The sequence below is a fragment of the Oncorhynchus keta genome, chromosome 35 (assembly GCF_023373465.1).
Source record: "Oncorhynchus keta strain PuntledgeMale-10-30-2019 chromosome 35, Oket_V2, whole genome shotgun sequence".
NCBI classification, from domain to species: domain Eukaryota; kingdom Metazoa; phylum Chordata; class Actinopteri; order Salmoniformes; family Salmonidae; genus Oncorhynchus; species Oncorhynchus keta.
Window position 1 is genome coordinate 34,551,929 of NC_068455.1, and position 16,409 is coordinate 34,568,337.

The 16,409-nt window shown below is 46.7% G+C and overlaps 1 protein-coding gene across 4 annotated transcripts in view; it reads right to left on the reverse strand.

Annotated features, from left to right (window-relative positions):
• LOC118368422 (ral GTPase-activating protein subunit alpha-2-like) overlaps positions 1-16,409 on the reverse strand; it is a 140,461-nt gene that overhangs the window by 60,869 nt on the left and 63,183 nt on the right. For all 4 annotated transcript variants that reach the window (XM_035752496.2, XM_035752497.2, XM_035752498.2 and 1 more), the window contains 11 exons: positions 16,199-16,297; positions 15,880-16,035; positions 8,090-8,218; positions 7,677-7,805; positions 7,442-7,500; positions 7,089-7,197; positions 6,293-6,403; positions 6,109-6,177; positions 5,680-5,817; positions 3,038-3,218; positions 83-878 (listed from right to left, as the gene is read on the reverse strand). In XM_035752496.2, coding sequence (XP_035608389.2) covers positions 83-878; positions 3,038-3,218; positions 5,680-5,817; positions 6,109-6,177; positions 6,293-6,403; positions 7,089-7,197; positions 7,442-7,500; positions 7,677-7,805; positions 8,090-8,218; positions 15,880-16,035; positions 16,199-16,297 — 1,976 coding nt within the window. The remainder of the gene's footprint in view (positions 1-82; positions 879-3,037; positions 3,219-5,679; positions 5,818-6,108; positions 6,178-6,292; positions 6,404-7,088; positions 7,198-7,441; positions 7,501-7,676; positions 7,806-8,089; positions 8,219-15,879; positions 16,036-16,198; positions 16,298-16,409) is intronic.

Sequence of the window (16,409 nt, forward strand, 5' to 3'; positions counted from 1 at the left end):
TTTCTTTTTCTCTCTCTCTGCGAAGTATTCTCCTAACTAGTCTACAGCTGTGTTCGTGGTGGTGTTGTGCTCGGCTCTGTACCTGTGGTCCCATGAGTTCATGCCCAGGTCGTTGAGTAGCAGTCTGCAGAAGTAGAAAGGGGCTTTAGGCTCCTGTGGAGTGGGTTCTCTCTGGCTGGCGGCCTTGACGCTCACGTCTGCATTCCACCTCTTCACCTGCTCTTCTTCCTGCTGTGTCTGCCTGAGGATGGCCTCCACGATGGCCCCCTCCAGCTCCAGGTTCATCCCACAGGGAGAGGGGGCTGGCTGGTTGAGCCTTAGCCGGGGCTGGGGAAGGCACTCCGGGCTGCTGTTGCCAAGGTCCTCCAGGAGTTGGTCCAGGACATCCACCTCCTCACAGCCTGACTGAGAGTCCCAGCCTGGGGGGTAGGAGGGCTCAGAGGTCCCCGGCGAGGTGGGCTTGGTGGTGGAGAGGTTGGAGGAGTTTTCACTCGCCTGATGCATCCCATTGACTCCCTCCTGGGTGCGGTAGAGAACCCCTCCGTCCCAGGAGTACTTTCCAGAGATGTCCCTCACGATGACGCGTACCTGGGAGGAGTTGTCATGGGGTTCCCCTGGACCAGAGGGCTCCGAGGGCACCTGGAGGTAGGACACCAGGGTGCTGTCGTTGAACACAAACAGCTGCAGGTTGGGGCTCTTGAACACCTCAGAGGAGAGTTCTGATGACTCCACAAAGGGGTTGTCATGGTTCTCACTGACCAGGCTGTGTAGGAGGGCGGGACCACCGCTGAGGGGATGGTGGCCCAGGTGGTTCACAAGGTGGGTCATGATCATCCGTGCTGTCAGAGGGATCAGCTCCACGTTCCGCCTTTTCTTCTCTGTAGGGCAGAGACAAACCATTTCAAAGTCCGCGTGCAGTCGCCAGATGTGATCAGTGTATTTCATACAGTGGAGTCAGGATACAGAATTGAACTTGGGCCGCCGTCTTTCTGAACCACATTACCACGGGCAGACGTGCTCTCAATCCACTCACCTTTTCAACACAAAGCTAGCTTACCCATTATAAATCACTAATGGGGTCGTTTTTCATTTCTCACAATGGCACACCTCTGCCGCAAGTAGGTAGCATCTAATCATAGGAGACGACTTTGAAAAGGCTATTGAGTCTGTTACAACGGCAGGAGAGAAAAGACCAGCAGGGTGCTAATGAGACGGACAAGTTTAAAGCAACAGTGAACAGAGCACTACTCCCCCGAATCAGATCTATGTAAATGATCCACATGCTCAGGACTACGCCAAAATGAAAAAGGGATGCCATGTTACGACGTGGGGAAAACAAGACAAGCTCTGCATAGTGACAGTGCTATCAATACCATCATGGCTCATCAAAGTGGAGAAAGCTCTTTAGAGAGCGGGCGGTGCGCCGCATTGTAGATGCACAGGGCCTTTGATGAGACTTAATCAATGTGAGCTGAAAGGGAAATGCATAGTGCTCTTTGGCTGGTCTTCTGAGGCCGTTTGTTATTTCTATCTGGACTTTGTAGCGCTGTATGAAAAGTAATGACATAAGCTAGATATTTCAGCAAGGCTTCGCCAACGTTGCATCAACGGGTAGGTTCTTGTTGTCGAAACAACGGACTTCTGGATGAGCAGAGGAATACTCTAATATATAACCTAATGACACTACAAGGTCACTAATAAAAATCATTTTTAGATGTCTCCTTTATAAATGGGCCCTCTCCCTGGGGCAGAGCACTAATGCCTACCTCTTAAAACATTCCATTCCATGAGTTAGTCTCGTCAATGTTAGTTAAAAACATTTACATTTAATGGAGTAGCAAGCTCCAAATGGAAGGGAACATATTAAAGGTTACATCGCCATGTAGTTCACCCACTGCTCATTTCCCAGGTGGTTTAGAAAACCAACAGCAGCAGCTAGGCACACACACCTTAGATGACAGGGCACTCGCAAACATTCTCGCTCTCTGTCGCGCACGCGCACTCTGTCGCGCACGCGCACTCTGTCGCGCACGCGCACTCTGTGGCGCACGCGCACTCTGTGACGCACGCGCACTCTGTGACGCACGCGCACTCTGTGACGCACGCGCACTCTGTGACGCACGCGCACTCTGTGACGCACACGCTCACTCTGTGACGCACACGCTCACTCTGTGACGCACACGCTCACTCTGTGACGCACACGCTCACTCTGTGACGCACACGCTCACTCTGTGACGCACACGCTCACTCTGTGGCGCACACGCTCACTCTGGCGCACACGCTCACTCTGTCGCACACGCTCACTCTGACGCACACGCTCACTCTGACGCACACGCTCACTCTGACGCACACGCTCACTCTGACGCACACGCTCACTCTGACGCACACGCTCACTCTGACGCACACGCTCACTCTGACGCACACGCTCACTCTGACGCACACGCGCACGCACACACACTCTCTGTCACGCACACGCGCACGCACACACACTCTCTGTCACGCACACGCGCACGCACACACACTCTCTGTCACGCACACGCGCACGCACACACACTCTCTGTCACGCACACGCGCACTCTCTGTCACACACACGCGCACGCACACACACTCTCTGTCACAAACGCACACTCTCTGTCACAAACGCACACTCTCTGTCACAAACGCACACTCTCTGTCACAAACGCACACTCTCTGTCACAAACGCACACACTCTGTCACAAACGCACACTCTCTGTCACAAACGCACACTCTCTGTCACAAACGCACACTCTCTGTCACAAACGCACACTCTCTGTCACAAACGCACACTCTCTGTCACAAACGCACACTCTCTGTCACAAACGCACACTCTCTGTCACAAACGCACACTCTCTGTCACAAAAGCACACAGCCCTCCTTTCATTTCGCCGTCAGCCCAGCGCAATCTCCCACACAGCAGGTATTAAACGGGTGGCACCTCGTCTCCCCATTCTGCCCCACGCTGTGCTGGAGACAGTAGTGAGGCCGGTGACGGCGGAGAGGTCTCTGGTCTCCTTACCCTCGGCAACGGTGAGCAGGCTGCCCAAGTCTGCAGCGGTGTGCGAGAGAAGGGGCTCTGAGCTCTGGACCTGGCCCAGCATGAGGAAGGGGTCGTAGTCAGTGGAGAGGTCAGACAGACTCAGGAGGTAGTGGCTCTGCTGGGTGTGCAGGTTGGAGCCAGAGACACAGCAGTGTAGCACCTACGGGACAGAGGGTAGGAGTTAAAATCACCACAGGAGAAAGACAGGGGGAGCCTTGCATGCAGTCACTGCTGTGGTTTCTTTGTGTGGCTTGCTGCACAGCATCAACAAATACATGGTACTCAGAAATTAGACACATTGCACACTCATACAAACAGTCTGCCTGAGAGTTACAGAATATCAGTTGGGACTGGCCGGCAGCGGGAGACAGTGAACACCTGAACAACATTGACCTTCCAGTAACTGAAACAGAGTAAGGAAGTAACTAGGCAAGTCAATGTAAAAGGATACAGTAATCTCAAACGCAGACGTTCCGGGTAGGGACACGAGCATTGAATGGTTCAGGCACATACGTAGGGGTACTATATGGTCTGTTGCCATGGTGAGCCTCCACCTGAGGGAGAAGAGGTGCTTCACTGCCACATCTCTCCTGTGATGAGTGAGTATCGATCTGCATAACAGATGGTGCGGCATCTGTCTGTTGGTTTGGCAGGGCTAGATAAGACGTGGTAGTCCAGTTGATTACACTGATTGGCCAGGTTACCTCTGTTTGATTTAATTAAGACTTTATCCCTCTGCTCATGTTGCCACAAACACGCACCCGCACGAAACCGCACGCATGCACACACAAACACCTGTTTGGAAGTAGGTGGAAGTATGTAAATGATAAGTTGTCTACTGGTTTTTGTCAAAGTAGGTTTTTGTTTATTGTAAAAAAAAAAAAAATGTAAAAAGGAAAATAACACTTGGAAGCTACGCCTGACATACCAGACAATAGCAACTGTGGGGCCTCACACACTGAGAGGGTGGACTCGGTAAACCCATTGTGGAGGCTGGTCTATGTAAATGGATGGCTAATCCCATTCAAAACACACACACACACACACACACACACACACACACACACACACACACACACTTGGCTGAGCCTCAGAGGAGTGTTGCAGGTCCTGTCATCTGAAACAGTATTGTGTGGGGAAATGCAGACAGTATGTGGATTATAATGCCTTACAGTCCTCTGGGCATGGGGGGTTATGGTGAAAAGACCAGAACCAAACAGCTGCCACACCAAAGCCCCAAAGTGGTTCCTCTGTGGACGGGGGGAAAAAAAGCTTCTGCTTGCTTGACGACTAAGTGGCTGCACCTCGCATAGCAACAGTTCCAGGAAGGTAACACATACCCGAACAAACATGGATACGTGTAGACACATATGCACACACACTCATGGATGCACAAAAACATGTACACAAGCAAACACACAACAACAGAGCGAGGGTGCAGCTGCTGAGGCAGGCAGAGAGCAGATGGAGTACACGGCATGGAGGTCCAGTGAACCAATAAGGTCCAGAGCAATCATGCCTTTTGCACAGACAAGCCTCATGCTGTTAAGACACAAATACACCAACTACCAAGCTCAAATCCTCAGCAGAGGTGCAGAAATGTTCCATCTTTATTCATCGGCGTATGAATGGGTCACTTTTAAGTTGAATCTGTTCATTGACGATTTGGTATGAGAAACAACTAAATAGTTACTATAACAAATCCAAAAGAGATGCACAAACTAGACAAAACCCTTTACTCATTTTGTGAGGTTTACTGGTATGTAAATGAGTGCCTAGCTGAAAAGACAGAATAAAATATTTAAAATAAAGTTTAGTATATTTGTTGTCCAAATATAAAACAAGAGGACCAGCATTTCAGTAAGGTCATGGTAACGCTGATTTACCAATGATGATACTAAAAGGGACACTTCACTTGTATGTGCACAATAGAACAGCCAATGAAATGTATTTATTTCCTACATAGCAGCTGCAGTCTCTCCCATATTAACAGATATTCAACTCAAAAAGTAGACAGGCTTTTAAATCCAGGCTTATCAAGAGGACAAAGGCATATTTAAATAATTTGACCATTTCTTATCAGGGTTGACATCCAAATAAAGGTGTCTTTGACCGCATCTGTCAAACCTCCACTGAATAATACCTAATTTCTCAGCCTCTTCCTCCGCATTTAATCACAAAATAAACATTTATTTTACCTTTATTTAACTAGGCAAGTCAGTAAAGGAACAAATTCTTATTTTCAATGACGGCCTAGGAACAGTGTTTATCTTGTCAGCTCGGGGATTCGATCTTGCAACCTTTCGGTTACTAGTCCAATGCTCTAACCACTAGGTTACCTGCCGCCCCAAATAAGGGTTCAAACACCCAATCGGGGAAAAAGTCAGATAAAATACTTCCCTGTTATAAATGTATGTTTTTGAGTATCACATGTGCATTACCAAACAGGTGAGGTAGTTTGGTGGACATTCTCACATACCAGTAGAAACTGGAAGCAAAAATTGGAAACTTAATTTCCAAGGCGGCATGGAACACATTTTAAATGTCAAATAGGGCTTCTGAAGAGGGCTGTGTTGGGGGTTAGACAAATTACTATGAGGCTATTCTTTTCTTTTACCCACCCTGTAGATGTAGTCGAGCAGAGGGGCCTTGTGGGATGTGGGGTCCTCCAGCACGGGCATGGTGATGGGCTCCAGCAGCATACTCAGGGGCATGGCCATGCACCAGTCCAGCAGGCACAGCAGCAAAGACACCATTAGCTGAGTCACACAAAGAGAGGAGAGGCTTTTCCATTAGCCCAGTGCCCTCCACACACACAATGAAGCCTCATGCAGGCAAATATAATTAGTAAAGCAGCTAGGGAGGAGATGAGCAATGTTGAGAGGTAAGGAGGGACTGAAAGTGAGAGAGTCACTGCTGGAGAGAGAGAAAGAGACAGAAAGCAGGATGGGGGAGACAGAACAAGATTCCTGAGCAAATGCACTTGCTACATCTAGAAAGAAAGGCTCCTTCAGACTTCAGCCATTTTATGCTTGTTCAATTTCCTGTACCTTTTTGTCAGCCTCCACTGTCGAGTGCTCTGCGCTCGGCAACAGAAATGCTATAGTGGCCACAAAGATCTGCATGGGACGAAAAAAAACAAGATATGGATACTTTGACTACATGTTTTTCGCGAGTGATAGTGAATATACATGTCTCATATCAGGAAGGTGAAGAGGAGCTGTGTTAACCTGCCTCAATGATTTTCTTTGGGAGAGAGCGCTCTAGCCTCTGGAGGTGTTCCCAGTGAGAGATGAGGAGCTGGAACAGGTCACAGGCTACCTGAGCCACAGCTTTGTTCCCAAACTGACCAGAGAAGGGACAGGAGAACAAGATATCCAGGTTAAAAACTCCGGGAAGTCGTAGGATGAGTAGTTGTACAAAACTAGGATGGGGACCATCTGGCACAACAGAAAAACGTATGAAAATGTCTTGGTTCTGCAATGACCTTTCTTTCAAATTACAGTTCATTAATGGACTGACTGGCAGACAGCTGAACATAGTGATTTGGAATTCAGGGCACAGAAATGGAACTTCCGGTTTTCTGGTTGAGTGCCTCTTGACATATAACAAGGGTAGACAATGCAGAAATGGCCCAACACAAAAAGAGACCGTGAGAGTTTAGCACCTGCTTTTAGAAAAGCAGCCCCCCCCCCCCAACATCTCCTTTATTTTGGGCCAGCTGAGTGTGTGTCAAGTTGGGTTGGGAAGTGATTACTGCGCCATTAGAGAGAAGGACTGCAATAGTAGTAAACTAGAGGGGAGATGTGGTTTCTTAAATTGGCCTGCATCCACTGAGCGAGTGGCATGGAAATTACACCACAGCCCTCGAGCTCTCCCCCCCCCCAAAAAAAAAAAAACAGAAAGCACTGGTTCCCTCTGCATCTAACCACCGATAAACAGGGGAGCAGAGGTCTTTAAAAAAAAATGTTTCAGTCACACCACAGAGCATGTTGTCACTCACAGGCGCTGACGCATAAAACACACTGACCTTTAGTGTTACGCCCAGAACATTGATGGCATCCTCGACCTGGTGGTGAATATTCTGCTGCATCAGCTCCTCACATACCCACAGGCCCAGACTACATACAGCTATACACCTAGAACACACAGCAGACCAGTGAGAATACTGATATACGCTATGGGACCATTTACTAACTTTCTGGTGTTGTATCTCTGTTCAATATCCCTACCTCACCATACTTCTTTCTTGAATTAAACAATTCATCAAATATTTTATTTCAATACACTACTTATTTGAAATATGAACCATAATCCACTCGATACAAAATCAGTCCCATTGCTTCCAAACCACCTTTATTCTGCACCCCTAACCCTCCATACCTGGCCGCTTCATAGGGTTCAGTCCGTGCCGTCTTCAGTAAGATGTTGACCAGATAGTCCTGAAGGGAGAGGGCAGAGAGAAGACATGATAATGATCAATCCACTTCACATACCATCCAAACATTCCATATTATCCATCAAAGTACACAACTGCTATACATTTTTTTTTTTTAAATGGGTTTGCTGTCTGAGTATTTACTAAAAGGTCAAAAGGACATGGAAGAACTCTGAATACCTTGATGTCCTCGTTCCCGACGACGATGTCATCAGTTCCGGGAACGGTCTGCAGTAGTGGAATCTGCAGGTAAAGGTTGGGAAAACAGACCAGCGACCCAAGGACGGTCTGTGCTTCTATCCTCGGAGCCTTTCAGAGGAAAATAAAAGACTTCCATCATCACGGCTACAGAACATGAAACATTATGCTTCCTGGAAATTCATCCAAAAGCGGCTGCCTTATGGCCTTGTGTTGAATTCAACACACTCCAATCTGAACTTCAGAATGATGTTCAGTACAATATGTTTCATGACCTTAAAATGTTATTACATTAAATATTGCATTTTAATATTTACATTAGCCAACGGATATAATTCAGTTGTAGCTATTACAATGTAAGACTTGTCATATTGTGTGTGTGTAGACCTGCGTACCTCGGAGGAGTCGTTGCTGAGGACGCGTGCTGCAGCGGTGATGAAGTCTCCCACCAGCATGGTGAAGCCAGGCAGGCCCAGGAAGAAGAAGCGCGGGGAAAAGGAACGGATCACCGTGTTCAGAACGTCCTGGGAGGGATCACACACACATACCACACAGGTGGTTATGGTCAATAGATTGATTGGTTGAATGATCAGTAAAACCACACCTGTTTTGTAAGCAGGTTGCATGTATTTCTGAGTGTATTTGTGGGAATGGACAGGCACTGAGCTCTGGAAAGGAATGGTAGCATAGTAGTCCTTCCAAAATTAGCATAAACATGACAACAGTGCACTCAGGAGTGCACCTAATTTCACAGTCCATCTTATACAAAAACAAAAAAATGAGAGTGGGAACGAGGTGGAGGAGGAAAAGAGAGTGGGAACGAGGTGGAGGAGGAAATGAGAGTGGAACGAGGTGGAGGAGGAAAAGAGAGTGGGAACGAGGTGGAGGAGGAAAAGAGAGTGGGAACGAGGTGGAGGAGGAAAAGAGAGGGGAACGAGGTGGAGGAGGAAAAGAGAGGGGAACGAGGTGGAGGAGGAAAAGAGAGGGGAACGAGGTGGAGGAGGAAAAGAGAGGGGAACGAGGTGGAGGAGAAAAGAGGGGAACGAGGTGGAGGAGGAAAAGAGAGGGGAACGAGGTGGAGGAGGGAAAAGAGAGGGGAACGAGGTGGAGGAGGAAAAGAGAGGGGAACGAGGTGGAGGAGGAAAAGAGAGTGGAACGAGGTGGAGGAGGAAAAGAGAGTGGGAACGAGGTGGAGGAGGAAAAAAGAGGAGGAAAAGAGAACGAGGTGGAGGAGGAGGAAAAGAGGGAACGAGGTGGAGGAGGAAAAGAGAGTGGGAAGGTGGAGGAGGGGAGTGGAACGAGGTGGAGGAGGAAAAGAGGAAAGAGAGTGGAACGAGGTGGAGGAGGAAAAGAGAAGGGAACGAGGTGGAGGCGGAAAAGAGAGGGGAACGAGGTGGAGGAGGAAAAGAGAGGGGAATGGGAGAAAGAGGCAGCAGCAGATGGGTTGATAACAGCACAAAGGGGGGAGAATGGTGGAACAAAAGACCTGCAACTTTCCACACACACGTAATTAAAGCCAGGGATAAGGTATTGTTCAGGTACACAGTGCGCTCTCTGTGCCAGATGGGTGCTGACATTAAAGAGGGATTTCTCTATACGTGGGCAGATAGTACAGCTCCATAATAACAATGGTCGACGACCATCTTATTACCCCGATGTCAAAGTACAGCCATGTTGCCTTAAATGTCAGGAGTGAACTGAAATTCTTTATGAGATAAGAATGGAAAGGCCTACATAAGGGGAGACTGGTTGGCCCGCTTATCTTTGTTAAGCCTGCCTGTGCCTGTGTCTGTGTGTGTGTGTGTGTGTGTGTGTGTGTGTGTGTGTGTGTGTGTGTGTGTGTGTGTGTGTGTGTGTGTGTGTGTGTGTGTACAGACAAAATCCAGGCCCGGGAACACCTGCCTTCTGGGTAGCTGTAAATGTGTGTAAATCAGGTCGTTCAAACAGTGGCCGTGTCTCCCCGAGTCCTAAACCCCAGTACACATCAACAAACACCCGGCACACTCTGCACACCTCCACCCCCACTCTACCCCTCCCAACCCACCCACCCGCTACATTAATCACCTCAAATGAAGCCTTTGTAAACACAGAGCAGGGGGAACAAAGGAGGAATATAAAAACAAGCAGGCAATAAGGAACAAGTCAAAACATACAGTGCCGGCAGAAGACAGAAATTGGTTTGGAGCATTAGGGCTTGGAGGCCCATTTTACCGTCATTTCTGACGTAATTGACCTCTGAAAGACGTAATGTGGTGAACAGTCTGTGGTAATTAGCTGCCAACAAACTGTCGGCTGATTGCCTGAAATGAGCATTTTATGGCAAGCGACAAACCTACAAAGCATTTCCATTGTGCATGTAAGTAGAGGGAGCTTGGTTGTGAAATGAATGTGTGGTAGTAGAGATTGGAATTGGTCCTGTGTGGTGGGGCTGAGGGTTGGCAGTGGGATTGGCCTGTTCTGCTCTTCTCAACAAAAGGTGCATTAACACTACCCCGACAGGAGGCTTCGTAAAACCCTTTCATTCCGCCGTGTTTGAAGGCACACAGGAAATGAGTCTCAGTCTTTCCAGTGCCTTTAGAAAGTATTGACACCCCTGGACTTTTTCCACTTTGTTGCATCACAGACTGAATTAAAAATCTATTACATTTAGATTTTTTTTTGTCAGACAATACCTCATAATGCCAAAGTGGAATTCTGTTTTTACAAATTAATACAAATTTTACGCTGAAATGTCTTGAGTCGATAACTATTCAACCCGCTCTCGTTGAATACTTTAAAAAATACTTTTTGGATATAACAGGTGCAATACGCAGAAATCGCTAAAATTCAAATAGTTTGCCAAATTGAAGTTTGTGACTAAACAAGCAAGCAGTGTAGAGAATCACTGTACCATCGAAACTACTGGGAAATATCTTTCCAATAACCAAAAATAATGTATTTTCAGTTGTTTGAAGCTGATGTGCAAAAACAAAACTTAAAGAACAGGAAGCATGGAAATAGAGCAAACAGATCTACCGCTTCTTAGACTTGCTGTCAATGAGAATGATCGATCTATACCTCACATTTTTTTGTTGTTGTTACTTTTACACCTTTTTTTGCCCCAATTTTGTGGAATCCAATTGGTAGTTTTTTATTTATTTATTTTACCTTTATTTAACTAGGCAAGTCAGTTAAGAACAAATTCTTATTTTCAATGACGGCCTAGGAACAGTGGGTTAACTGCCTGTTCAGGGGTAGAACGACAGATTTGTACCTTGTCAGCTCGGGGGTTTGAACTTGCAACCTTACGGTTACTAGTCCAACGCTCTAACCACTAGGCTACCGTGCCGCCCCGGCTACCGTGCCGTTACAGTGTTCTCATCGCTGCAACTCCAGTAAAATCAACATTCACCATCTGGTGTGGCCACCAGCTGCATTAAGTACTGCAGTGCATCTCCTCCTCATGGACTGCACCAGATGTGCCAGTTCTTGCTGTGAGATGTTACCCCACTCTTCCACCAAAGGCACCTGCAAGTTCCCGGACATTTCTGGTGGGAATGGCCCTAGCCCTCACCCTCCGATCCAACAGGTCCCAGACATGCTCAATGGGATTGAGATCCGGGCTCTTCGCTTGCCATGGCAGAACACTGACATTCCTGTCTTGCAGGAAAACATGCACAGAACGAGCAGTATGGCTGGTGGCATTGTCATGCTGGAGGGTCATGTCAGGATGAGCCTGCAGGAAGGGTACCACTTGAAAGAGGAGGATGTCTTCCCTGTAACGCACTGCATTGAGATTGCCTGCAATGACAACAAGCTCAGTCCAATGATGCTGTGACACACTTCCCCAGAACATGACGGAATCTCCACCTCCAAATTGATCCCGCTCCAGAGTACAGGCCTCGGTGTAACGCTCATTCCTTCGCACATAAACGTGAATCCGACCATCACCCCTGGTGAGACAAAACCACGACTCGTCAGTGAAGAGCACTTTTTGCCAGTCCTGTCTGGCCCAGTGACGGCGGGTTTGTGCCCATAGGCGACATTGTTGCCGGTGATGTCTGGTGAGGACCTGCCTCACAAAAGGCCTACAAGCCCTCAGTCCAGCCTCTCAGCCTATTGCGGACAGGCTGAGCACTGATTGAGGGGTTGTGCTTTCCTGGTGTAACTCGGGCAGTTGTTGTTGCCATCCTGTACCAGTCCCACAGGTGTGTTGTTCGGATGTACCGATCCTGTGCAGGTGTTGTTACACGTGGTCTGCCACTGTGAGGATGATCAGCTGTCCGTTCTGTATCCCTGTAGCGCCGTCTTAGGCGTCTCACAGTACTGACATTGCAATTTATTGCCCTAGCCACATCTGCAGTCCTCATGCCTCCTTGCAGCATGCCTAAGGCATGTTCACGCAGATGAGCAGGGACCCTGGGCATCTTCATTTGGTGTTTTTCAGAGTCAGTAGAAAGGACTCTTTAGTGTCCTAAGTTTTCATAACTGTGACCTAAATTGCCTACTGTCTGTAAGTTGTTAGTGACATAACGACCGTTCCACAGGTGCATGTTCATTAATTGTTTATGGTTCATTGAACAAGCATAGAAAACAGTGTTTAAACCCTTTACAATGAAGATCTGTGAAGTTATTTGGATTTTTACTAATTATCTTTGAAAGACAGGGTCCTAAAAAGGGACGTTTCTTCTCTTGCTGAGTTTAGTTACTCCACAATACTAACCTAAATTACAGAGTGAAAAGAAGGAAGCCTGCACAGAATAAAAATACACCAAAACATGCATCTTGTTTGCAACAAGGCACTAAAAGTAATACTGCAAAAATGTGGCAAAGCAAATGAGTACCACTCTCCATATTTTCAAGCATAGTAGTGGCTTCATCATGTTATGGATAGGCTTGTAGTCGTTAAGGACTGGGCATTTTCAGGATTTAAAAAAAGGGAATGGAGCTAAGCTCAGGCAAAATCCTAGAGGAAAACCTGGTTCGGTCTGCTTTCTAACAGACACTGGGAGATAGATTAATTCAGCAGTAACCTAAAACACAAGATCAAATCTACAATGGAGTTGGTTAACAAGAAGATAGTGAATGTTCCTGAATGGAACTTACAGTTTGTACTTAAATCTGTTTCAAGTCTTGCCATAGATTTTGACAGAGCTTGAAGAATTTAGAAAATAATAAAAAAATGGGCAAATGTTGCAGAATCCAGGTGTGGAAAGCTCTCAGAAAGACTTGCAGCTGTAATTGCTGCCAAAGATGCTTCTACAATGGATTGACTCAGGGGTGCAAATACTTAGGTAAATGAAATAATTCTGAATTACATTTTCAATAAATTTTCTATAAGAAAATATATAGTATATTATATACAGCATATTTTGTCATGATGGGGTATTGTGTGTAGATGGGTGAGAAAAATACTTTAACTTTTCAATTCAGGCTGTAAGAACAAAATGCGGAATAAGTCAAAGGGTATGAATAGTTTCTGAAACCACTATATTAGAGTTTTTTATTTTATTTTAATATGTTTTACAAATGTTCACATTTTTATTCCACTTTGACTGTTTTTTTCCGTCAATGATCTACACAAAATACTGTCACAATTTTAATCACACTTTGTAAAAAGAAAAAGAAAAAAAGAAAATGTGGAAAAAGTCAAGGGGTGTGAATACTTTTTTAAAGGCTCTGTACAAATGAAATATTTCACAATTTACTGGTCATTATTGTATGAGATCATAGCATGACTAATTTCTGATGACAGCAAGTGTGTGTAGAAGAGGGGTTTCCCAGTCCAGGCTAATAGATAGACCCCTCCTGTTAATCTGTCAAGGTGTAGAGGTCCTTTTCAAAGGTTTCATAATTTTTTTATTTTTTTATTTTTATTTAACTAGGCAAGTCAGTTAAGAACATATTCTTATTTTCAATGACGGCCTGGGAACAGTGGGTTAACTGCCTGTTCAGGGGCAGAACGACAGATTTGTACCTTGTCAGCTCGGGGGTTTGAACTCGCAACCTTCCGGTTACTAGTCCAACGCTCTAACCACTAGGCTACGCTGCCGCCCCATAACCATCTGAGGTTTTCAACCGCAAAAGATTTCAACCGCAAAAGAACTCAACCATCACATTTCCCCCTCCCTCTCCCCAGACCTCCGTTACACAGATGAAACAATCCCTGTTCTCTTCACTGATAAGTTGAGGTGAATAGAAAAACCTATGGTTGTGCATAGGGAGGGCAGGTGTGAGAGAGATGTTTACTGAGTGGCTCACACCCAGCAAACAAAACACACAGTTCATAGAAGGCCCATTTTGGTGCACAAAAAAGAAAAACAACCCTTCACATTAGGCTGATATACATACAGCACTCTTAGAGTTAGAAAATAGATTACTACCATTGGCCCAAGGCATTGCCAATTGTCTCGTGGCCATGCCACTGCAGGCTCAGTGGACGGAGACAGAGAGATACAATACCATTGACCTTGGCAGCCAGAGGGTGTACACTCCTTCACAGCCCCTCCTTTTCAGTGAAAAACATTGCCATGTTATATTTGCAAACGTGCAGTGCTTTAAAAAGTACCAGACAGCCCATTAAAAACAAAGAAATGTGGACAAATATGTGGGGAGCGTAGGAGTGGGACAGAGTAGACTAAAGAGAGAAGAACATTAGATTTGGAGGGATACTGTAAGGGATGGTGGATAGAGCGGATAGAACAGGGGTCAAACGTACAACATACACAGGAAGGATCCAATCTGGTGGTTGGGAGGGGGGCAAACTCAATATATTTTAAAATGACTAAAACCAAATCAAAACTGTGTAGCGATAATGGACCTATATTTATACCGTTTCTTGGCTTTGTCCAGCTCACTAATGATCATACAAATTAAGCTAGACAGTTGGGGACGACAGGGAGTATCGACAATTCCAAAAACGACGGATAGAGGACTATCTTCAGCAAATTGTGACGACAAGGAAATAAACAAAATTAGTTTAACATCCCTAGGATAGAGGGAGGGGGATGGAGTAAGAGGCACGTTCTTATGTAAAGCAGGCGTGCGGCTGGGCTGTCCCTCCATTGTGTGACATTAGGACTCTTTCTCTGGCCAATTTGAGCACGCTCCAGCGCCCAGCCAGCTCAACACTGGCAGCCCAGGCCCCATATTATATTTAGGCACAACAAAAGCTGGAAAGGAGAATGCCACGCTGTCCCTCTGCACCGGCCCCCTCATTTCTCCACAGCGCGTTCCCCAGCCCCCGGTCTTCTTCAGCCCCAGCCAACGTGTCACTCCAACGGAGTGCAACAGACGTCAATCCTTAATTAATCACGTATACACGGCAGGAGCTCAAACATTATTTAACGACATGGAAAACATTCTAATAAGCTTGTCGCTCTGCCAAAGCGCAATATAAACCCGTGGGCAGAGCATACACGCACAAAACAAACTAATTTATTCACAGTTTCCCCCCCTTTCCCCATCAATCTCTTTCTCTCTCTCCCTTGCCTGTCTTTGTTTTTTGTGTGTGTGTGTGTGGGGGGCTCTTTTATCCCCACTCAGTAGGCTAGACTGGACCTCCGCCAAATGTGAAGAGTAGCCAGCCAGCTAGGCAGGGAGTGGCTTGCTAGAGGAGGACCGTGCTGAATTGAGACGAGACAACATGCCAAAACAGTGTGCCATCACAATCACCACCGGTTGGCTGTCCTCCCAAAGAGACCGAGAGAGAGGTCTAGAGAGAGTAGAGGACTAGAGAACACTTAACTCCACTGATCTGAACCCAGGTGAGCCTTACCTACACGCAATATAATGCTTCACCAGCATCATCAACCATCTTCACATTTACCTCAGCCAGTCCAGATTAAGTTAGAACGGTAAAGGTTAGGTATACACAATGTCATCATCAGCAGGACATATGTCAACATGTGACAAACATGTGCTATGTACCGGCAACCAAGCATCTCATCATTCTCCTCCTCTATCTAGAGGACCATGGAACAAAACCTAAGATGCCTTTGATGATAGCCCCATCTAGTGGTTATGAGTGGAAGTATAGCCACAATGCAACAGATCCCAGCTGTACAGTTTATTGGCAGGTGGCTGCAAGAGCAGTCCCATTCTCTTGTGTTTGACAGTGGCTCCTTCTTCTGGCCTTTGTTACTGGAATCTACATCAAGAAAAGCACATGAACACAGGAGAATGACAGCACAGCACAGAAAATTACCTGGTCCACGCTGGTGAAGCCCTTGTGCATGACGTGGTAGAGATGGACCAGGAAGTCACTGTTGGGAAGCACGTCCTGGTTCCTGGTCATCATCTCACAGATGAGTTTATAGGCCTGCAGCTTACCCGCCTTGAACTCTGCAGGCAGCATGGTGGCCTGGGGGAAAAGGAGAGGAGGACAGAGGGAGAGAACGGGAGTGAAGGAGAGAGGCAGAAGGGAGAGAGACCAGGTCACACGGTTATAGTCACATGCATGTCTTTGATAGTTCTTAATTAGGTGATGCATGTAGAGACAGTGGACCTCTGAACCGCTGAGTCACCTTGAAGAGCCAGGAGGCCAGCATTCTGAGAGGAGGGATGAAGACAGGCCGGGGAGGAGTTGACTGGTTATCCACACTGATGCCCAGGTTGTCCCGGATCTGCAATTAGGGCACTACTGCATTAGCCAGACTGAAAATCTACAGAACAAAATATTGACTGAGACAAATTTACTGTACATGACATGTCATCCGGGCTGATAAGAGTGTTTGA